Source organism: Chlorocebus sabaeus, chromosome 9 (genome assembly GCF_047675955.1).
Source record: "Chlorocebus sabaeus isolate Y175 chromosome 9, mChlSab1.0.hap1, whole genome shotgun sequence".
Taxonomy (NCBI): Eukaryota; Metazoa; Chordata; class Mammalia; order Primates; family Cercopithecidae; genus Chlorocebus; species Chlorocebus sabaeus.
Genome location: NC_132912.1, coordinates 135,509,766 through 135,532,511, shown reverse-complemented (window position 1 = coordinate 135,532,511; position 22,746 = coordinate 135,509,766). Strand labels below are relative to the sequence as shown.

Here is a 22,746-nt window from a genome sequence, read left to right as displayed (position 1 = left end):
GTCAATACCATGAAACGGAAAACCTCACCATCTGAACATTTTTAACTCTCTAACATAACTATTAAGCCAAAAGAAAATAAAGTTATCTTTACAGAATATCTAGAAAACAATGAAGAAGAAAATCCACTGTTCAGGAAAATATCTCCAAAGTTTGAAATTGAGGAAAATTAGTGGTGGAGTGATTTTAATATCACAGCAGAGCACTCGCCCCTCCCTCGGAAAATGCCGCCTCGCTGCCTTCCTGGTCATGGCCGTCAAGGCTGCCGTACTGCAGCCCCATGAAGCTGGAGGGCGTCTTACAGAAAGATGATAATGGGGACATTTTTTTAGCTTAGTAGAGAAGATAACCCTAGAGGTTACACTTTTTGTAGGACATGAACCAGGTTTGGACCTAACTTATCTAATGATCTCATAACCCCAAAATAAAATTCTAAGCCCCCCAGTTGACTGAATGGACTCCCTCTGGGCCAAGGGGACCCCAGGAAACCTGAGAAACTGGATTATTGATGGGAAGGGAGGTTGGGCTCCCCCTCCCTGTTGGCGTTTAGGCATAGCTGACCAGCATTTACACTAAAGTAGAGATCATAAGACTGACAGACTTTCAAGGCAATTAGATACCAAATGCCAACCTGACTCTGGCATAGCATCGCGTGACAGCAGATAGCAGACCCTAAAGAAAATCACAATATTTTACTCCCAAATATGTGTCTTTGACATGTTTTGAAATGGCTGGGCAAAGTGCGCTCTTGTAGGGGAAAATTGTGTCTAGAGAGAGTGGTCTTCCCTTACTAGGTCCTTTCCTGATCCAGGAGAGATTTACGTAAGAGATTTCTGGCACCTTTTAAGGTCCAGAAAGAGACGTTTATCATCTATTCTCTCTTAAGCTACTTCATGTACGAAACAAGAACGACCTTGACTTCCACTACCTCTGATCTTAAGCATTTCTTTCTGCTGACTTCAACTGAAGCAAACCTTAACATTTTCAACCAATTGCTAATCATAAAATCTTTGAATCCACCTAAGCCCTGAAAGCCCCCGTGCTGCCTGGCTTCAAGATGTCTCACCTTTCCAGGCTGAACCAATGTACAACTTAGATGTATTGATTTGCCTGTAACTTCTGTCTCCCTAAAATACGTAAAACCAAACTGTAACCCAACCACCTTGGGAACACATTTTCAGGAACTCTTGAAACTGTACCCTGGTCCATGGCCACTCATATTTGGCTCAGAAGAAACTTCTTTAAATCTTTTAGAGTTTGGCCTTCCTCATCAACAATCTCTCTCCCATTTAATTTCAGTTCCTCAAATACTCTGTGAAGTCATGCTGTCTTTCTATCCGTTACCTGATTCATGAGTTAAAGAGAACTTGGCCACATAGACCAGATATTTGTATAAAAAAGAGTTTTAACAGTTTGAGAACTGAGCTTTTACAAGACATGTCAGAAATCATTAGGCACAGCCAAGAGTGCTCAGATAGAAATTCATAGTCTCACATGCTTATCAGTTAACAAGAAAACATGAAAATAGGTAAATTAAACATCCAATTCAAGAACTTCAAAACATAGCTAAGTGAGGCAGACAGAAGGACTTTGTAAACCACAAATAACATTCTAAGCCCTGACCATCTGAATGGACCCTGCCTCTCAGTCAAGGGCATTCCAAAGTTAACCTGAAAACCTAGTTCAGGCCATGATGGGAAGGGGGAGCTTGACGTGTCTCATTATCCCTCCTCCCTTTTGGAATTACTGAGAGAACAGACTCTTTAACTGTGGTAAGAAACATTTATGATCTATTCTCTCTGAAGCCTGTTACCTGGAAGCTTCACCTCTGTGATGAAACCTTGGTCTCCACAACCTCTTATCTTAACCTGGACATTTCTTTCTAAGTCTTTAGACAATAACTTGACTCAACCAACTGCCAATCAGAAAATCCTTGAATCTACCTATGACCTGGAAGCCCCCCACTTCCAGTTGTCCCCGCTTTCCAGACGGAGACAACGTACGTCTTACATGTGTTGACTGATGTCTCATGTCTCCCTTAAAGATATAAAACCAAGCAACCAAGCGTGGCCTGACCACCACAGACACGTGTTCTCAGGAACTCCCGAAGGCTATGTCACAGGGCCATTGGCCACTCATATTTGGATCAGAATAAATCTCTTTAAATATTTTACAGAGTTTGATTATTTTCATCAACAACTTTCTAAGAAGTAAAGAAGAAATTAATGGTTTGAAAAGCAGGAAATGATAGGATCAGTTAATAGGCACCAAAGCTAGTTCTTTTAAAAAAAGAAAACAATAAAATACAGAAACCATCAACAAACCTAACCAAAAAAAAAAAAAATGTAAAATCAGAAATAAGCATCAGAAAATAGCCCAGATGCAGAGTGAATGAAAAACAACTATGACAAGACTACTTTGTTCAACACTATGCATATTGAAATCTGGATGAAATGAATGCTTTTTAAGGAAAATATTATCAAATTGATTTTGGAGGAGCCAATTACCACAGGGGAAGTAGACGCTGCTGTTAGAAAGCCATGCAAGTCACCCACCCACACTCACATCGGAGGAAGGAGCCACACCAGTCACCCTCCTGCACTGTAGATCCCCAAACGCCATCAGCTCAAAATGATCCCTACACCACAAAGTGTGAGCTGGATCCCTTCACACACCTGCACATATACTTACACATATGTACACATGCACACCCAAATAAACACATATACATATGTGTGGTTACATGAACACACACACTTGTACACATATACATGCACACATGCACCTACACACATGCACATAGATACACACACAGTGCACGTATACACATATACATCCATATCCACACAAATGCACACATGAACATGCTTACATATGGGTACATATGCTCACACATATACACATATCCCCATCTACACATATACATCCACATGAACACTCATGCATACATATGCTTACACACATCCATGTGTACACACATAGACACACACACAATACACATGTACACACATGGCCACACAACGCACATGCCTACATGTACTTACACACATTTACACATGCACACATAAACATTCACATGAAGACAACATACATATACATATGCACACATATATATTTGCTCACACATTCATATAGACACGTGCTTTACACATATATGCAGCATGTGCATACACAAATAAACATACCCACACACACATGCACACACTTGCTCCAAATGAGAAAGAAAAGTCCACCTTACAAGTTCTCGCAAACCTTAGGGAACACATCATTACAATGCTATGAACCAGTCCAGGAGCACAGAAGGAAAGATCAAGCTTCCACATTCTTTGTTTGAAAAGAATCACAGAATCACTTTCCATATCAATATCGAGGCACATATTCTTAGTATTAGCAAACAGACGCACACGGAAGGCAAGCGAGTGAGAAAGCCCATCACGGTTGGATCAGAAGACACACCGTCTTACGCCGGTTCTCTTTAAATCAACCTGTACCGGAGAAAATGCCAACAGTGTGCTTTTGGCTGTGTTTTGTGTTTATTTTTTAAACTAGACCAATGTTTCAGCATTTACATCAAAATAAACATGCCAATACAGTCTTACAAAACGTTGAAGAGCGAGGTCTCAGGGAAGAGAGTGCTGTCGCTGTCCAAGCACACGGTGAGCTGCAGCAACCTCCGCAGTGGGGCCTGCTGGACCCAGAGTTCAGAACGAGGCTCTGCTCTAATGACACAGGGAGACTCAAAAATATCTTCGAGTGAATGGATGGATAGTTAGCTGGAAACCATGATGCTAAACAGGGTATGATGCAACTGCCATTTCTGTGAACCAAAAAAGAATGTACATGTACACATCACCTGTGCACAGTGTCTGCAGAAGGCAGAGGGAAGGCATAGGGAAGGCAGGTAGAAGCATTAATTAAGAGCTGCAGATTCATCAGATAAAAATGTGGGACCCCAGGTTAGGTGCTGGGATGCAGCAATACTGGGTTCCCAGGATCTTGGGATGCTGGGGTGCTAGGATACATGGAGGCTGGGATGCTGGGATGCTGAGATGCTGGGGTGCTGGGATCCTGAGTGCTGGGTGCGGGGCTGTTGGGGATGACAGCCTGGGGTGCTGAGTGCTGGGCTGCTGGGGATGACGGCGGATGTTCTCCTCTCCGTCTTTTCAGGGCATGTGCACACCACCCTCTGGCATCGTCCTGGAAACTGCAGGAACTTGGCTGCCGGGCTGCTGATACGCTCCACGTTCAGGGCTGTCCCATCGGGAAGGGTGCCTGTGGGGGTGAGGAGACCCTCTTCTGATCCTCCTGCTTTCCTGGGGGGTGAAGCTGCTTTCCCCGAACACATCAGGCCCCGCTCCCCCGAGCTGCTGCACCCCACAGTGTGGTCTTTGTCCCCCGGGGCACCCTGAACACATCAGGCCCCGCCCCACCAGCCGCTGGACCCCACAGTGTGGTCTTTGTCCCCCAGGGGCAGTGCTTTCTGTCCCTTTTGTTCTCTGCTGATCCCCAGAGCCTGGCCCTGCACAGGTCGTCAGTGATGTCTGTGGATTAGAGATCCGTTCCCCTGTGCCTCCACAGGGGAGGGCCACACGTGCACACACATGCACACTCACACACACAGGGTCACATACACGATCATGCTTACTTGTCACACACTATACACATGCACTCTTGTGTACACATGGCACACACTTAGCCCAGCCACACGTTCACACCCACTTCCCCTCCTGCTGACATTCTCACAGTCACACACACGCACTCCCCATGCCCTCCCCTAGTGGGCTCTGGGGTTCCACCAACCGTAGCTGGATGGCCACCCCGTGGCCTTCACCACTGCGTGGCCCAACACAGAGGTGTATTGGGGGTCAGCTCCTCCTGGTTCCCTGGGCAACATTATCCAGCGGGCCCAGGCTCAGTCGGCCCTCACATGTGGGGATCCCAGCCCAGCCCCCTTTCCCAGACTCCACATTTGGATTCTCAAGCCGTGGGCAAAGCAGCCGTGCCGGCACTGACTGGCCCCAAAGTGAAACTGATGCCGCAAAGCACTGTCGGGCCAGACGCCAACCAGGCAGAGTGAGGACAGCACAGGCCCCTGGGACAGCAGTGCAGGTCGGCTTCCAGCTGACTTTGGGGTCCCCAGGACCCCACCTTTCTGGAGGGGTCACCAAGCCGGGGCTGGGCTCCACCTGGCCATTGTGAGATGTGCAGCTTTGTGAGCCGGTGCTGCCCCTTGGGCAGTTTAAACAGCAGTGGTGGGAGGATGTGCAAATGCCCCCAACCAGGGTCTTCATTTTCGCACTTCCCTAGAGAGCCTGCTTGCCAGCATCCCGCTACCAGGGACCCTCCATGCCTCCCCAACTCCACCCACCCCCTCTCTAGCTCCCCTAGGGGAGGGTGGCACCTTGCTCTTCTGAGCAGAGGCGGGGAGAGCCGGGACCCCGCACATCACCACGTCCCTCCTGCCCCCAGCTTCTGCTTGCCTGTCCCCGGGAGCTGGGATTCCAGGCTGATTTCAACTAAGTTCTCTTTTAAGTGCATACACACCAGTGGGATTTGATTACTGGCCTTGCTTGTGCTGGAAGAAACTCTGTCTTTAACTTCTGTTCTGCTCATTCTGCTCATGTATATATTCCGAGATGTTTTAAACAACAATTCAGCCATCTTCCTGGCTTTCACCTGGTGAAATTACAAATGTTCAGAATTCTCACCACCTTCTGGTTAAGCAAGTGTTGTGGGTTGAACTGTGTCCCCCTGAAACTCTCATGCTGGAGTCCTAGTCTCACAACCTCAGGATGTGACCTTATTTAGAGACAGGGTCTTCACAGAGGTGATCTGTTTAACGGGAGGTCCCAGGGTGGGCCCTACACCCCATGGCTGGTGTCCATATAAGATGGGCACATTTGGACACCAAGAAACAGACGACAACCACATATGGCCACGCGGGGTGCCTTCCGAGGAACCAGCTCCAGCCACACCTTCATCTTGGCCTTTCTGCCTCCTTTCCTGCTGTTTAAGCTGCATGAGAGAGTGCCCTGTGATGGCAACGCCAGTGGGCGCATATACAGCAGGCATCTGGGGTCCAGCCTGGGAACCCAGACACAGACACCGTCTCTACCTGGCAAGATGGGGCGACAAAACGTGAAATGAATAGATCCGGTCTCTGCCCCCAAGACCCAGCACAGGGCTCCAAAAACCCTCGGAATTTCCTGGGTGATGGCAGCAGATTCTTTTGTTCAAATGAGGTGAGGCTTGGTGGCTCCTGGAGGGGGGCCGGTCACCAGAGAGACCAGCCAGGATTAGCACCTGCAGCTCTCAACCCTGCACCCACCCTCCTCTAGGCATCATCCACCATGATCTGATGGAGCCTCCATAAGAATGCCTGGACTACGGGTCCATAGCAGTGCCAGGTTGCTGCACACATCCACGTGCCAGGAGGGTGGTGCCCCCCACTCTACGGGGACAGATGCTCCTGTGCTGGGGACCCTTTCGGACCCTGCCCTGTGCCCTGACCCACCTAGCTGCCCATCTGCGGCCTTTCTCATCTCCTTTTCCTGTGTTCTGTGATAATTTTGTGTTACATTCTTGATATTTAAGGCTAATGTGTAACTAGAAAACTGAGTTTTAATATTTAATGCCCTTGGATTTGGGAAATCTCTTACTACATTATGTTTGGAGATACTTTCTCTGCCGGGTAAAATATTTTATCAAGGCTATACCCATGTGTGGAGTGTCTTTACCAACAAAGGCCCATTTGAGAACTATCTTTGGGAAGGAATATAGTCATCTAGCAGGGATCTGAGGATGCCAACTTCAAGACGGGTGGGGTTCCAGGAGCCTGAGAAACATGATGTTCAGGTTTCAAAACTATGTCAAGGCAGCTTATTTGAGCCCATGTAGGTACGGTGGCCCTCTCCCGGGTGGAATTCCACTCTCCCAGGTGGGCCTCTTCCCGGGGGTCCTCTCCCAGGTGGGCCTCCCCTAGAGTTCCCGGAGCGCGCCCACCCCAGGGTGAGTCCTGGGCCCTCCCTGCCCCAGGCCGACCCAAGTCCTTCAGTGGCTCGGGCTTCCCTGCGCTCGGGCTGCGCGCCCCTTCCAGTCTCCAATTCGGTCCTGGCTGGGAGGGAGGTGGGGAGCCCTGCCGGGCAGGTGGCCGCGCCGCTCCCCGCTCCCCGCTCCCCGCTCCCTGGGCTCTGCGTCTGCTCCTCCCGCCCCGCTCCGCTGCCAGGTCTCAGCTCGACCCCAGGGCGGCCCCTCCACGCCCGCAGCCCGCATTTCCTCTGCGCGACTTTCTGTGCCCGCTGCACTTCCAGGACCGTGGCAGGGGCAAGTCACCACCTGTTAAAGTAATGACGGAATGAGGGAGGGAGGGAGAGGATGGGAGGGGAGAGAGGGAGGGGAGGGGAGAGGAGGGGAGAGGAGGGGAGGGAGGGAAGGGGAGGGGAGGGAAAAGAGGGAAAGAAAAAAAGGAAGAAAGAGAAAGAACCAGCGGAGGAGCGCAGGCGCGAAGGACGCAGTCAGAAGTTCTCGGGGAAGGGGAGGGTGAGCCCGGTGCCAGGACCACAACCCGGGCACACAGGAGCCCTGAGCGGGGAGAGGGGGCCGGCGCGGACCCCCCGGCGCCCCCCAACGCCGCCCTCCCCCGCCGCCTTCCCCTGCCGCCTTCTCTCCCTTTCTTCTTCCCGCCGCTCGCCGGGGGTCGCTGCCCCGTGTCCGGGCTCCGCGGAGCTGGCGGCGGGGCGGGCGGGCGCTCGGCGTTGTTCGCCTTCGCCGAAGTGTGGCCCCGCCGCCGCCCCGTAGCCCGCGCGTCCGCGTCCCTTTCGGTCTCCAGGCAACCGTGGCCGGGTCCTCGCGGCGGGAGAACCCAACCGACCCTGGCGGCGGGACGCACCGCGGACCCCAGAAAGGGCGGACGAGCCGGGCGCCGGCGTCATGGACCTGGTCATCACGCAGGAGCTGGTCCGCGCCGAGAGCCAGCAAGGTGACCCCAGACCCGCCACGACCCCCGCCCCGGGGAGGCCCCGGACCCGCCACGACCCCCGCCCCGGGGAGGCCCCGGACCCGCCACGACCCCCGCCCCGGGGTGACCCCGGACCCGCCACGACCCCCGCCCCGGGGATGCCCCGGACCGGCCACGACCCCCGCCCCGGGGATGCCCCGGACCCGCCACGACCCCCGCCCCGGGGATGCCCCGGACCGGCCACGACCCCCGCCACGACCCCCGCCCCGGGGAGGCCCCGGACCCGCCACGACCCCCGCCCCGGGGAGGCCCCGGACCGGCCACGACCCCCGCCACGATCCCCGCTCCGGGGAGGCCCCGGACCCGCCACGACCCCCGCCACGACCCCCGCTCCGGGGAGGCCCCGGACCGGCCACGACCCCCGCCCTGGGGATGCCCCGGACCCGCCACGACCCCCGCCCCGGGGATGCCCCGGACCGGCCACGACCCCCGCCACGACCCCCGCTCCGGGGAGGCCCCGGACCCGCCACGACCCCCGCCCCGGGGAGGCCGCGGACCCTCTCATCCCAGCCCGCCAGATGGGTGACCCCTCGAGGGCCACAGCCGGAGCCTCCCACCTCCCGATTGTCTGACCAGGGCAAACATACAGGAAGGTGCCCACACCGCTGCTCCCTGGCGGCGACCGGTGCTGTGGCCGGGACCTGAGGCGGCTGCCTGGGGCCTTAGGGATCGCGTTCTCCGGCTCACTTCTCCCAGCCCAGTGACCAAACCTTCCTTAACCGCCTGTTTGGGACAGATGCTGCGTCCTTGAAGAAGGCCTACGAGTTGATCAAATCGGCCAACCTAGGGAAATCGGAGTTTGACCCCTCAGAGAGCTTCAGCCCAGACCTGTTTGTTCTGTGTGCAGAGCAGGCCCTCAAGGTAACTAGTTCCCGGGATCCTCGGTCAGGGCAGCTTTGACAGGGAGAGGGAGGGCCTCTGGGCGTCTAGTGGTTGCAGAGTGGGGCTGGGGAGAGGCAGCTCCTGGCCGGGCAGTCAAGGGGCCAGGATGGAGGGTGGGGGCTGCAAACAGGCTGCACCTGTGCTTGGGGCCTGTTCTGAAAGCGGCCCCATGTGTTTCTGGGCAGGGAGGCCACAGCCTCCAGGTCTGTGGTCTTCCATGGTGGTGTTCTCTTGCAGATGGGGCAGCCAGAGGTGAGCAAGGACTGCATCCAAATGTACTTCAAGGTGAAGGCGCCCATCACCCAGTTTCTGGGCCGAGCGCACCTGTGCAGGGCCCAGATGTGTGCCCCAAAGTCGGCAGAAAACCTGGTGAGAGGTGTCCTGTGCCCCTTCTCCCCAACAGTTCAATTTTCACCCCACCTCCAGAACAGTGCCAGCCTAGACCAGGCTTTAAATCGTTCTTAGGGTAGTAGAGTGAAGGAATTAATTTCCAGAGTGACACGAAACTTGCACCATTTCCCGTTCATGCTTTTTGCTCAAGTAGTCGTATCTGACATGCAGGACCCCTGGACCTTTGCCTCGTCCCAGTGTGGTCTCTGTGGCATCTGCGCCTGCAGCTGCCCCGAGTGGGCAGTGGGGGCTGGGGTGGAGTGGGTGTGCTGGAGCACAGGCACTGCGGTTTCTGATGCCTCGCTGTGTCTGTGGGACGGGAACCCGGGTGCAGGTCCACAACATCGCCACGACACTCAGGCTGTCTGCCACACCGTCACCTGTGGATACACAGGGGGTACCAGGCCAACCATGAAGGAGCCGTGGCATCTGCAGACAGGGCAATGAGCAGAGTTCAGTGTTTCAGTCTAATTGTGCTTCTTTATGTTGCCTTAGGAGGAATTTGAAAATTGCGTGACTCAGTACATGAAGGCCATAAACTTTGCCAAAGGAGAACCGAGGTAGGCGAAATTGAAGTGGCCTTTTCTCATTAACCGGGTGAAGACTTCAGAGCCAGAACTTACCAAGTGGGTGTATTTATTTGAACTGTGGGTTTTCCCCTCGTTTGTGGTTTGTGATTTTCACGCACGTGTGATCACTGCCTCATCTCGTTAGCGTGTGGACTAGGCCACATTCATGCAGAATTCCGAGTCACAGCCTCTTCTGCACTCGGCGGTTTTTGTGATTTTAGGTGGCTGTGAAGAGGCTGTTTTCTGCCGGGCGTGGTGGCACAAGCCTGTAATCCCAGCTACTGGGGAGGCTGAGGCAGGAGAATCACGTGAACTCGGGAGGCGGAGGTTGCAGTGAGCCCAGATCACGCCACTGCCCTCCAGCCTGGATGACAGAGCGAGACTCCATCTCAAGAAAAAAAAAAAAAAGTCTGTTTTCTCCAGGGCCTCCCTGGGTGTGTACCCCCAGAGCGCCCGGCTCCTTCCCCAGGGTTCCTTCTTCTGCCTGGCGTGCCTTTGCTGCCCTCTAGCGGACGGCTTGGCCAAGGCCGCTGTCCCTGCGGAGGCGACTCCAGCTAACTGTACAAAATCAGCGCTTACTGCACAAAAACAAATATCATGCTTGAAACTGTTAAGCTTGCACAAAACTGATTCATATCCTATGCAAATCAGTTTTGTGCAAGCTTGGCAGTTTCAAGCATATTTGTTTGAATATATATCATATATTTGAATAGGATCCAATGTTTGGAGGAGATTTAAATAGAAGCTGTGGGTTCCCTGGTCCCTTCTACCCACATCGGCCTGCTTGTCTGCTGGTGGCCCTCTCTGGTCACACTCTGTTGCAAGTGGTGGGGATGTAGGGCCCAGCCCAAGAGATCTTCCCTGCATGGGGACGGGGACGGGGAGGCCCCATCTCAAGCCACAGATTCTAAAGACAAGGGGTGTTTCCGAGGGAGGTGTGACGCGGGAGTGGTGGGTACCACGGGAAGGAGGCTGCTCTCTCCAGGACCCTTGGGGGCACCGTGGACGGACCATGGGGTGACAGAGCCTTGCCAGAGGTCGGGATCATCTTTGGGAAAGGGCCAGGTTGTGTGGAGAGAGAGGACAGCACTGGCTTGTCCAGGGCAGTGGCAGTGGGACAGGAGACTGTGAGCCGGACCACGGGCATGTTGAGGCCACAGTGGGGATTTGCGGAGAGCCACTTACAGGGAGGAGATGGGTTCCTTTCGAGGTGCGGCATCCAGGGAGAAGCAGCAGGCCGCTGGAGTCCCATGGCGACCCCTCTGACTCAGGCAGGCGTGACCGTCTGGTCAGGACACCCCGCACCTCTGCTCCTCTCCTGAAAATCTGGAGACAAGATGAGTCCTGTCCCAGGGTCACATGGTGGCTCTGAGTAAACTCAGAGGAGTGGGCTTGCCACAGCCACCCTGGCGTCCTCCTCCCACCTGGGCATTGAGCAGTGCTGGTACACCTGGTGGCCAGCCCAGGACCACCAGGCACGGAGGCCCTACAGGGCAGAGCTGGCCTGCCCTGCTGTGGAGTGGCCCTAGGGTGAGAAAGGCAGATGGGCCCGGATTCCCTTACTTCAGTCCCTGCAATGGCTCCCTGCTGCCCAGGGAGAGGCCCAGACCCCTGAGAGGGGTCTCTGTTTAGTCTTCCAGTCCACCCTCCTCCACTTCACACTGTATGCTGGCAGACAGGAGCTTTGTTTCCCAAAGGCTCCTCCTTCTCTTCCATCTGCCTGACCTTCTTTTCCTCTACTACTGTCTTGGCTGCCTCCTGACATCTTTCAGGTCACGGCAGGCATGTAACCTCCTCCAGGAAGCCTTCCTTGATTCCCTCTGTCCTTGCCCATTCTTGTCTATCCCTTGAGAGCCAGAGGAGGCCTTGGTCAGTGGTGTGTTTTCAAGGGAAGGGGGCCGATCCGTTTGTGGAATGATTGAGGAAGGAGGCCCTGGTCTGGACTTGGGAGCCTGTGGCCGGGTCATCACAGCTGGGCCTGCACTAGAGCCATGGCACGTTGGACGCAGGGCCGCCCAAGACTGTCCCAGGGAAGGGCTCTGCATCCTGGTGCTCCTGCAGGCCAGGCCAAAGCTTCTCAGATGGGGCTGCTGCCGTCTGCTGGGGGAGGACCTGAGGCCCCTCCTGGGAGGGGCTCTGGAGACACAGTGGCCCCTTGGTTTTGCAGCTTGGGCTGGCTAGGCGTTGACCACGTTCTCCACGTCCTCTGCTTGTGCTGTAGGTATTACTTTTTGGTGTACAATGCATCAGTCCTCTACTGGCAGATGGTGAGGCCGTTCCTCGAGCCTGGATATCGCCACCATCTGATCCCCAGCCTTTCCCAAATTGTAAACGTGCTGAGTCAGACCGAGGAGGAAGACAAGGAGTGGCACGCCGAGCTGATGCTGTGAGTTGAGCTCGCTGTGCCCTCCGTGGCCTCCCAGTGAGCTGCCCTCCGACTCTGAGGCCACCACCCCTTCTCCTGGCGGGGCGGATGGGCGTTCCACATCACTGGGGCACACTCCGTGTGCGTTTTCTCCCACAGTCACAAGTTTCTGTGTGTCTTGTCCGAAGGTTGTTTCCAAAATCTGTAGATGACATTTGCCGTGCCCTGGTTATGAGGTTATGACAACAGAACAAGATACTGTGTTTAGACTCACGGCAAAGCAGATGTAACCCTGCGCCACCCAGCCTGGCTCCTGATTTTAAAATCTTAGCTCTTAAAATATTAATGCAGTAGGTGTTTTAACAGCATAAAACTAAGCGGAGTCAGCATGTCCGGAGCCCAGGCGGCCCTGCGAGGAAGCTGGGGCAGCCTGGGGCAGGCTGGCCTTGCCTGGCCTTAGCCCTGAGGGGTCACTGCAGACTGTCACCAATGCCTCGGTCACTGTGCTGGGCGGCAGAAAGGAAATGGGCCCGAGTGTCTGTGGAGCTCTCTGTGCAGGCTGGGGATGGGTGGATGTCCCCGGTGAGGATCCCAGCTGTGTCGGCTCCAGAGTGGCCCTCCTCGACCCCGAACCCAGAGCCTGCAGGTGTGGGTTACCTGCTATATGGCCTTTTGGGGAACCTTTGAAGAATATCAGTACAGATCTTTCATTTCAAAACGCCCCGGTGCTAGCGGTAACGAGCTGTCTGGCGCCTGCTGGCCGTTCCCGGTGAGCCACACGGCCTGGTTCTGGCTGAAGAAGCTGACCGCGGGGTAGCTTTTAAAGTTTGTGAAACACAAAATATATAATGGTTTAATAACCTGGTTATTAGAGAGGAGAAAACAGTTTCAAGCAGGTTGACCAGTGGCGTGTGTCTGTTATCTAGGGAGCTTCTGGAGTGTTACCTGCAAGCTGGAAGAAAGGAGGAGGCTGCCAGGTTCTGCTCCACTGCAGCTCCGTTCATCAAGTCTCACGTGCCGCAGAAATACCGACAGATGTTTTCCGTTATGGTAAATCAGCGTATTGGAAATAGAGACATAGGAAGTACTTTTCTTAAAAGTCATTGTTGAGAAAACTGCATAGAAATTAGATAAGTTTGCTGAGAGATATAAAAATATATATGCATAGATACATGAACAAAAATATATAAACATATTAAAAAGAAATAGCAGTTCATCCAATGTATAGAACTGTGACATTTTGAAAGCAAAACAGGGTCTTTTGCCTTTATCGTCGCTCTTTGAATTTTTCCTTTGTAATAGCTTTGAATTTTTTTGAAGTTAATAGAAAATTCACAAAGAAACAAGTAATTACTACAAGAATATGTACCAAAAGCATTCATCAGCGATTCATTTTGACATATGGGGAATCAGCTTAAGTTGTATCTGAAAAACTAAATACAAAATTTAATTAATGAGAAAATAAAATCTAGACACAAAATCTGAACCTTTACCTAATTGTTCGAATCCAGATTAATAATCTCTTCAATTTTATGATAGGTTCGTCATGAATTAATGGACGAACTTCAGTTAAAGGAAGAAAAGAAAAATTCCATTAGCCTGTCAGTCACTTTCTATATTAATATGCTAAAAGCGTAAGTCATTTTGGGAGGGAGAGCAAATAATGAGTTTCACAAGTGCTGGGCTTGGGAGCGCTCTGTCCCCTCCATGGGGGGAGGTCCTGTGTCCAGGGGCCTGTGAGTCTGGAGTTGCAGTGAGTGGAGCTGGAGAGTGGGAGCCTGGGACGCCTCAGGGTGTGGGGATCTGAAGGCCACCCCCAATCCGTGGCCCTGCCTCCCTCCCAGCACGGAGGAGAGGCCAGTGAGGCCACGGAAGGGAGAAGGCGGCTTTAAGCCAAGTGCAGAAAGAGCTTGTAGGAGATCACAGTGTGTTTGGGTGCCGAGGGGAGTGAAGAGATCACGGTGTGTTTGGATGCTGAGGTCTGTGAGGAGATCGCCGTGTGTTTGGATGCTGAGGGGAGTGAGGAGATCGCCGTGTGTTTGGATGCTGAGGGGAGTGAGGAGATCACGGTGTGTTTGGGGGCTGAGGGGAGTGAGGAGATGGCGGTGTGTTTGGATGCCGAGGGGAGTGAAGAGATCGCGGTGTGTTTGGATGCTGAGGGGAGTGAGGAGATCGCGGTGTGTTTGGGGGCTGAGGGGAGTGAGGAGATCGCGGTGTGTTTGGATGATGAGGGGAGTGAGGAGATCGCGGTGTGTTTGGGGGCCGAGGGGAGTGAGGAGATCACGGTGTGTTTGGATGCCGAGGGGAGTGAGGAGATCGCAGTGTGTTTGGATGCTGAGGTCTGTGAGAAGATCGCAGTGTGTTTGGGGGCCGAGGGGAGTGAGGAGATCGCGGTGTGTTTGGATGTTGAGGGGAGTGAGGAGATCGCAGTGTGTTTGGATGCTGAGGTCTGTGAGAAGATCGCAGTGTGTTTGGGGGCCGAGGGGAGTGAGGAGATCACGGTGTGTTTGGATGATGAGGGGAGTGAGGAGATCGCGGTGTGTTTGGATGCTGAGGTCTGTGAGAAGATCGCAGTGTGTTTGGGGGCTGAGGGGAGTGAGGAGATCGCGGTGTGTTTGGGGGCCGAGGGGAGTGAGGAGATCGCGGTGTGTTTGGATGATGAGGGGAGTGAGGAGATCGTGGTGTGTTTGGATGATGAGGGGAGTGAGGAGATCACGGTGTGTTTGGATGCCGAGGGGAGTGAGGAGATCGCGGTGTGTTTGGGGGCTGAGGGGAGTGAGGAGATGGCGGTGTGTTTGGGGGCTGAGGGGAGTGAGGAGATCGCGGTGTGTTTGGATGATGAGGGGAGTGAGGAGATCACGGTGTGTTTGGATGATGAGGGGAGTGAGGAGATCGCGGTGTGTTTGGATGCTGAGGGGAGTGAGGAGATTGCGGTGTGTTTGGGGGCTGAGGGGAGTGAGGAGATCACGGTGTGTTTGGATGTTGAGGGGAGTGAGGAGATCGCAGTGTGTTTGGATGCTGAGGTCTGTGAGAAGATCGCAGTGTGTTTGGGGGCCGAGGGGAGTGAGGAGATCGCGGTGTGTTTGGGGGCCGAGGGGAGTGAGGAGATCGCAGTGTGTTTGGGGGCCGAGGGGAGTGAGGAGATCGCGGTGTGTTTGGATGATGAGGGGAGTGAGGAGATCGTGGTGTGTTTGGATGATGAGGGGAGTGAGGAGATCACGGTGTGTTTGGATGCCGAGGGGAGTGAGGAGATCGCGGTGTGTTTGGGGGCTGAGGGGAGTGAGGAGATCGCGTTGTGTTTGGGGGCTGAGGGGAGTGAGGAGATCGCGGTGTGTTTGGATGATGAGGGGAGTGAGGAGATCACGGTGTGTTTGGATGATGAGGGGAGTGAGGAGATCGCGGTGTGTTTGGATGCTGAGGGGAGTGAGGAGATTGCGGTGTGTTTGGGGGCTGAGGGGAGTGAGGAGATCGCGGTGTGTTTGGATGCTGAGGGGAGTGAGGAGATCACGGTGTGTTTGGATGATGAGGGGAGTGAGGAGATCGCGGTGTGTTTGGATGCTGAGGGGAGTGAGGAGATTGCGGTGTGTTTGGGGGCTGAGGGGAGTGAGGAGATTGCGGTGTGTTTGGATGCTGAGGTCTGTGAGAAGATCGCAGTGTGTTTGGGGGCCGAGGGGAGTGAGGAGATCGCGGTGTGTTTGGGGGCCGAGGGGAGTGAGGAGATCGCAGTGTGTTTGGGGGCTGAGGGGAGTGAGGAGATCGCGGTGTGTTTGGATGCTGAGGGGAGTGAGGAGATCGCCGTGTGTTTGGATGCTGAGGGGAGTGAGGAGATCGCCATGTGTTTGGATGATGAGGGGAGTGAGGAGATCACGGTGTGTTTGGATGCTGAGGTCTGTGAGGAGATCACGGTGTGTTTGGATGATGAGGGGAGTGAGGAGATCGCCATGTGTTTGGATGATGAGGGGAGTGAGGAGATCACGGTGTGTTTGGGTGCCGAGGTCGGTGACGAGATCTGAGATTTTGTGTCCTATGGCCAGCATCCCTGTGAGAGAGCAATGCTGATCCAGGTCCTATCACCGTTGAGCAGAGAGCGAGCCCCAAATTTCCCGTGTTTGGCTCCTATGTGGGATGCTGGCTCTGGCAAGGGGTCTGGGCATGTCTTGTCTAAGCGTTTCTATTCCAGCCTTGTGGGAAGGCCAGGCATCATGGAGGGAAGGAGGACCAGAAGGGGTGAAAAGTCATCTCAGGAATTTGAGGAAAGAAAGCAGGAGGGGTTATTTTCAGTCTCCTCTTCAGTGGGAAACACAGTTTCATACACACAGAGTTTCTCTTAGGAGAATTTGAATAAATCTGGCAAGATCTTGTGGTGAATTATTCTCTGAATTATTTCTAGAAAAGCAGAGCAAAATGATTTACCAGGCGACGTCAGTGTCATTCTGAGGAAGGCCTATAGACACTTAAGTCATTACAACCACCAGCGCTTTCCTTCCATCAGAGAAGAAAAGTAAGTGTGTGTCTTTTTCCAGTATCACTTCTTCATAATCATTGTACAAAATTTAGCTGAAAAATGTGAAAAGATATAAAACAAGCAACTAGAACGACCTTTGCAAAAGCCAACCATCGTGGAGGTTTTAGTAAGTTCCTCTCTGGTCTTTTGTGGCCCGAGATTTGTACTGTTTTGCGAACACTTTCACACCCTACTTTTTAACATGAATTTAGTTTGTAGGCATATGGATGGTTCGGTCACCGTGGCACCTCTCACTGTTCTGGTGGTTGCATGGCGTTTTGTGGGTGGGAGAACAGGTTTCTCTGGAGCCTTTTTCAGGCTGGTTTGTTTGGCTTCTGTGCTTTCTCGAATCCTCCAGGCACTGTTGAGAGTTTGGGTAAGTCCGAGGCTGGTATCCTGGAAGCAGGAAACTGAGCCTGAGATTTTCAGAAGCACATGGAAAGCGCTGGCCGGTTTTGCCTTCATGGGTGCGGGTGGGTCGGGGGGTTGGTCCCCTGCCCCCCAGAGCGACTTTGCACCTACTTGATAGCACTGTGTGTTTTTAAGAGAGTGGGAAACAAGTAAAGCTTGTTGATACGGGAGCTGAAATTGTCTGTTAGGTTTTCTGGTGGCCACACGGGACACTAACAGAGAAGGTGTATTAGTTATCTGCAGCCGCATAACAAGTACCCACAAACTTAGCAGCTTGAAACAACACAGGTCCATGACCTCGCCTCGCCTGCGGGACGGGAACCCAGGTGTGGGTCCATGACCTCGCTGTGTCAGCGGGACGGGAACCAGGGCACAGGTCCATGACCTCGCCGTGCCTGCGGGATGGGAACCTGGGCGCGGGTCCATGACCTCACTGTGCCTATGGGATGGGAACCCAGGTGCTTATCCGTGACCTCACGTGTCTGAGGGACAGGAACCTGAGTGCAGGTCCATGACCTCACCGTGTCAGTGGGACAAGAACCGGGGCACAGATCCATGACCTTGCCGTGTCTGTGGGACAGGAACCTAGGCACAGCAACAGCCACAGTGTTGAGTGGTCTGGGGTCTCTTCTCAAGGCTGGACTGGGGAAGGGGCCCCCCAAGCTCACGGGGTGTTGGGAGGACTCGGTTCCTGTGGATCCAGGTTCGGTCCTGGCGGGACAGCTTGCTTTATCAGTGCCAGCGAGGGGTCCAGGCTCGGTCCTGGCGGGACAGCTTGCTTTATCAGTGCCAGCGAGGGGTCCAGGCTCGGTCCTGGCGGGACAGCTTGCTTTATCAGTGCCAGCGAGGGGTCCAGGCTCGGTCCTGGCGGGACAGCTTGCTTTATCAGTGCCAGCGAGGGGTCCAGGCTCGGTCCTGGCGGGACAGCTTGCTTTATCAGTGCCAGCGAGGGGTCCAGGCTCGGTCCTGGCGGGACAGCTTGCTTTATCAGTGCCAGCGAGGGGTCCAGGCTCGGTCCTGGTGGGGCAGCTTGCTTTATCAGTGCCAGTGAGGGGCGCCAGATGCCAGCTCATTCGTGGTCTCATCAGGGAGGTGGCACCCGCCCAACATTGAGGTCTCCGCTGCTCAGCTGTAGGCTCCTCGAGGGAGGAGCCCCAGGACCGTGGGGTGGCTGGAGGGGCACAGGGCCAGCCCGCTGGTGGGTCTGTTTTCAGGAGGAGTATGAGTGCATGTGTACATGGGGACGTGTGTGGATACGTTGTTCCAGAAGGAGTTGACGTCTTCCATCAGACCCTCCAAGTGGTGCTAACTGAAGTCTGGCCGAGCGTGGCTGTGGCCCTGGCCGAGCGTCCCCTTCTGTGGCCAGGCGCTCCGACGACAGGTCTCAGGACCAGTGTAAATAGCCCTGTTCCGAGGTCTGTCCACAGGCGACATTGTCAGCCACTTTTACGGATTCTCTCTTCCTGCCCTGCCCAGCAGGCCTGTGTGCTGGAGCTCAGGTAGGACGGAGAGGCCAGTGTTGCAATGCCAGGCCTGCCAGGACCTGAGGGGGCCCAACAGCAGAGCAGGGGGAGGAGGAGGTGGGCAGGGACGAGGGGCGGAGAAGCATCTGCACCCCACCCCAAAGCCGCCTCCTGCCCACAGCTCCCCAGGGATGCAGGGAGGATGGTCACACCACACTGAGGGCCGAGTTGGGTCACTGCCTGCAGCCGCCAATGTATTCCCGGGAAGACTGTGATCACTCCCCGGGAGACGGCAGAAGACATGTAGACCTGCTCCCTGGAACATTTGGCAATGTCTGGAGACACTGTGGGTGGCTGCAGGGACACCAGCGGACGGGCTCCTCCCGGAAGAGAGCCATCCCGGAGGGAAGCCCTGGCCTAATCTCCACCCCAGGAGCATGATCCTGATCCCTGCAGCTCAACAGGAAGCCTTAGAGGGGAGAGCTGAGTGCACCCTCTGTTCTTTCTTGAAGTTGTCTGGAGCACTGTGGGTCTTTAGAGGTGGATACAAAGTTTAGCCTCAGCCTATCGATTTCTACGCAGACCCTGATTGGTGACTGCAGGTGCGGTTGGCGGTGCCCCTACGGGCTTGTCGCATGGTAGGAAGGCCCAGGCTCTGTGTAGGGAGGACAAAACCCCAGGATCTGTGTGTGGAGGAAGAAGGCCCAGGCTGTGTGTGGGGAGTGTGGGGAAGGCCCAGGCTGTGTGTGGGGAGGAGGAAGGCCCAGGCTGTGTGTGGGGAGGAGGAAGGCCCAGGCTGTGTGTGGGGAGTGTAGAGAGGCCCAGGCTGTGTGTGGGGAGGAGGAAGGCCCAGGCTCTGTGCGGGAGTGTGGGGAAGGCCCAGGTTCTGTATGGAGAGGAGGGAGGCCCAGGCTCTGTGTGGGGAGTATGGGGAAGGTCCAGGCTCTGTGTGGGGAGTGTGGGGAGATTCAGGCTCTGTGTGGGGAGTGTGGGGAGATTCAGGCTCTGTGTGGGGAGTGTGGGAAAGGCCCAGGTTCTGTGTGGGGAGGGGAAGGTTCAGGCTCTGTGTGGTGAGGAACCTGCCTCTTCCCTGCATGTCCTCTGGCCTCGCTGAGCTGCAGACGTGGGTCTGAGCTGCTGTGCAAGACCATGGCTTTGGGTGCGCATGTCATCCTCCCTGTGCTTCCCCTGGGATCTGCACATGACCTGAAGGCCTGGAGAGTGAGGAGCAGGGCGTCCAGTAGGGACCCGGCCCTGGGCCGGCCTCCACAACTGTGCTGGCCCCGGGACACTGCTGGGCTCTGATGCTGTAGCTTAAAGCCCTGCTGGGACCTCCCCGCAGGGCTTCTGTTCTACTAATTAATTTAATTTTATGTATTTCTTATCCTACCTTTCTTTCCTGCCTCTGCTTGAATGGGGAACCTGGATTCTCCCGTGCAGCCATATTTGCTGCCCCCCCCATATTGAGCCGGTGCTGGCTGGTTTGTTTGTTTGCAGAATGCTTTTGCTTTTTGAACTGGCACGTTTTTCCTTGACCTTGAAATGCATGGAGATCTCCTCTGACTGCCTCTCAGACCTCAAGAAGATGGAAAGCAAAGTAAGTGGCTTTATGACACTGTTGCCTGGGGATGGGAGGCTGCTCACCGTGCATTTGGACAAAAGGCAAAGAAAGGAAAAGCAGTTCACAAGGCCGTGGCCCCCAGGGCTTCAGTCAGTGGTTGGCACATTGCCGTCTTTCCTACCTGTGTTTTGTACAACTGTGGTCAGATGGTGTTTACAATTTTACACCTGCCCATTTCTCTTTACCTTTATTGTGGCCACGGGTCCACAGCACCACAGTTGTTTCTAGAGTCCACTTTACGGACAGTGTAAAATGTCATGATGCTAATGATCTGGAACATTCTCCAGCAGTCTCATTATTGGACGTGTAAGTCACACCGGCCATGCCTCATTACCCACAGTTCACTTTCTGCAGTTTGCTACCTGCAGGCACCTACAGTATGAAAGTATTAAGGTATTTTGAGGGAGAGGCCACAGCCACATCACTTTTATTATAGCATAGTGTTATGATTGTATTTTATTATTATTGTTATAAATATCGTACTGTGCCTAATTTAGAAATTGAAGTTTATCATAGGGATTTCTGTCTAGAAAAATCACAGTGTACATCGGGTTTGGGACTGCTCCACGTTGTAGGCCTCCACTGGGTTGGGGGGTCTTGAAACATATCCTCTCAGAGAAGGGGGGCTACTGTATCATGTTTTGCTAATTACATAAAGGGCTGCAGTGAACATTTTGTGCCTAAAACATTTTTCTGCATTTAGGATTTTTCCCTAAGATGAGTGTATTTACATGAAATGACTAGGGAATGCTCACTTTTAATATTTTAAGAATACACGTTAGAGAACCGCCCTCCAGAAAAAGCTTCACACAACCAAAGGTGTGTAAGACTGAATACGTCAGACTTGCTGATGCTTTTGGGAACTGCCACAGGCCCTGCCACAGAGCAGGGACAATGTGATCAGTTTATCGGGTGGTTTTGAGCAAACTGAGTGTCGCTTTACACACGGAGAGTGAAGGGGGGACCCTCGGGTGCACATTCGCGTGCTGGGGCTCCCCTTGTGGTGTCTTCCTTGAGCACCTGCTCTGTGCTTTGCCCCAGGTTACCCACGAGTAATCGTAAACCGGTTACCCACGAGTAATCGTAAACCGAGTCGTCAGTGGTGCAGGAGACACGGCCGTGGCTCAGCACGGGGGGAGCCGGCCAGTCACACTGAGGGCTGTGCTGATCTGGAAATGGTTTCAGAACAGGAGATGCAGTTCACGTGGCCTTGAGAGACAGGCGGGAAGCGTGGTCAAGGCTGGAAACGGCAGCCCATGCAGTACGGAGGATGAGGGCAGCGTGGGAGGCGCTCCTGTGTTTGATGCCCTTTACTGGCTTCTGTGGGCCCCATTTCCATCTTCTGGGTTTCCATGGCGCAGTGTCCCCAGTTCAGAATGACTGTGGAACGCCTGGGTCCGGCCCCACTTCCTCCTCCCCATCAGCCCTTCCTTCAGCTCCCTGCACCTCAGGGTTTGTCGCTGCAAAATGGCAGCAGTAACAGGACTCATCTCCGAGGGCTGCTGTGGAACTCAAAGCAATGTTTTGTGTATCCCAGGTTGAGGCTCCCGGGCAGGCCCCTGCTGCCGTGGGGTTGCTCCTGTAGCCCAACTCTGCCGCCACCGCCCGTGGCCCCTGCAGAGCGTGTCCCTCTGCCCTGGCTTGAAGACGCTCTCCTGGCCCTTTGCCCGGTTGGCCTCTGCCCATCCCTCAGGCCCCAGCCCTCCTGTTACCTCCTGTCTCACCGCTGGTCGAAAGCGACCTTCTCTAGGAGAACATTCTGCTGGGAGGCTTGTTATCCCTGCCAGCCTCCTAGTAGACATTCAGGATCTCATGGGATTTAGTTTGAATTAAAAGCTCACTAATGTTAAGGATATGAATGGTTTTTAATTTTGAAGCCTTGGTGCATTTTTAAAGACTATCCACCGTCATACATTTCACGATTGCCTGAGTGAATGGTGGAAATGATTTAACCAGGCAGACGCCCGGACCTGTGGGACCCCATAAAGAGTTTTAAGATCCGTGACCATGTGGGAAGCATGGAGCTCTTTTTCTGACCCCTGTGAAGCCTGGCGTGGCTTCCTCAGTGGCATGGAGGCCTGCGGCTGCTGGACAGGCGGGGGCACACAGCCTGGGGCGGCGGCCTCCTGCGCTCTCCATCCTGGCCGGCACCAAGGCCCAAACGTGCTGGACTGCGGTGCAGCCATCCTGAGGTGCTGCAGGTACTTCCCATCCTTGCGGACGTCTGCTGCCGAGGACCCGCTCCCCGGGACGGAGGAGTCTGCTGCTGAGGACCTGCTTCTTGGGACATCTGTGTCTGTTGTTTGTGAAGACGCTGCGCCATCAGCACCTGCGCTCACAGACTAGGAGCTTGAGTCTCCTGTGTCCAGAAGACCTGCACCCCTCGTGCCAGGGCGGGTTTAGGAGTGTCACCCCTCAAGCGGGGCAGGTTTAGGGGTGTGGTCTTTGGATGACAGCGACATGTTGCTCCCAGCTTTTGTAAGGGCCACCGAGGCCTGGGGACGTCTTCCCCGAGCTCAGCAAGCC

General features: G+C 54.3%; 1 protein-coding gene across 1 annotated transcript in view; it reads left to right on the top strand.

Moving 5' to 3' along the window:
• The first annotated feature begins 7,466 nt into the window (after positions 1–7,466).
• CFAP46 (cilia and flagella associated protein 46) overlaps positions 7,467–22,746 on the top strand; it is a 143,577-nt gene continuing 128,297 nt past the window's right edge. The window contains exons 1-9 of the mRNA XM_038010269.2: positions 7,467–7,976; positions 8,752–8,876; positions 9,135–9,266; positions 9,783–9,847; positions 12,078–12,242; positions 13,148–13,271; positions 13,761–13,855; positions 16,612–16,722; positions 20,097–20,196. Coding sequence (XP_037866197.2) covers positions 7,928–7,976; positions 8,752–8,876; positions 9,135–9,266; positions 9,783–9,847; positions 12,078–12,242; positions 13,148–13,271; positions 13,761–13,855; positions 16,612–16,722; positions 20,097–20,196 — 966 coding nt within the window. The 5' untranslated portion in view covers positions 7,467–7,927. The remainder of the gene's footprint in view (positions 7,977–8,751; positions 8,877–9,134; positions 9,267–9,782; positions 9,848–12,077; positions 12,243–13,147; positions 13,272–13,760; positions 13,856–16,611; positions 16,723–20,096; positions 20,197–22,746) is intronic.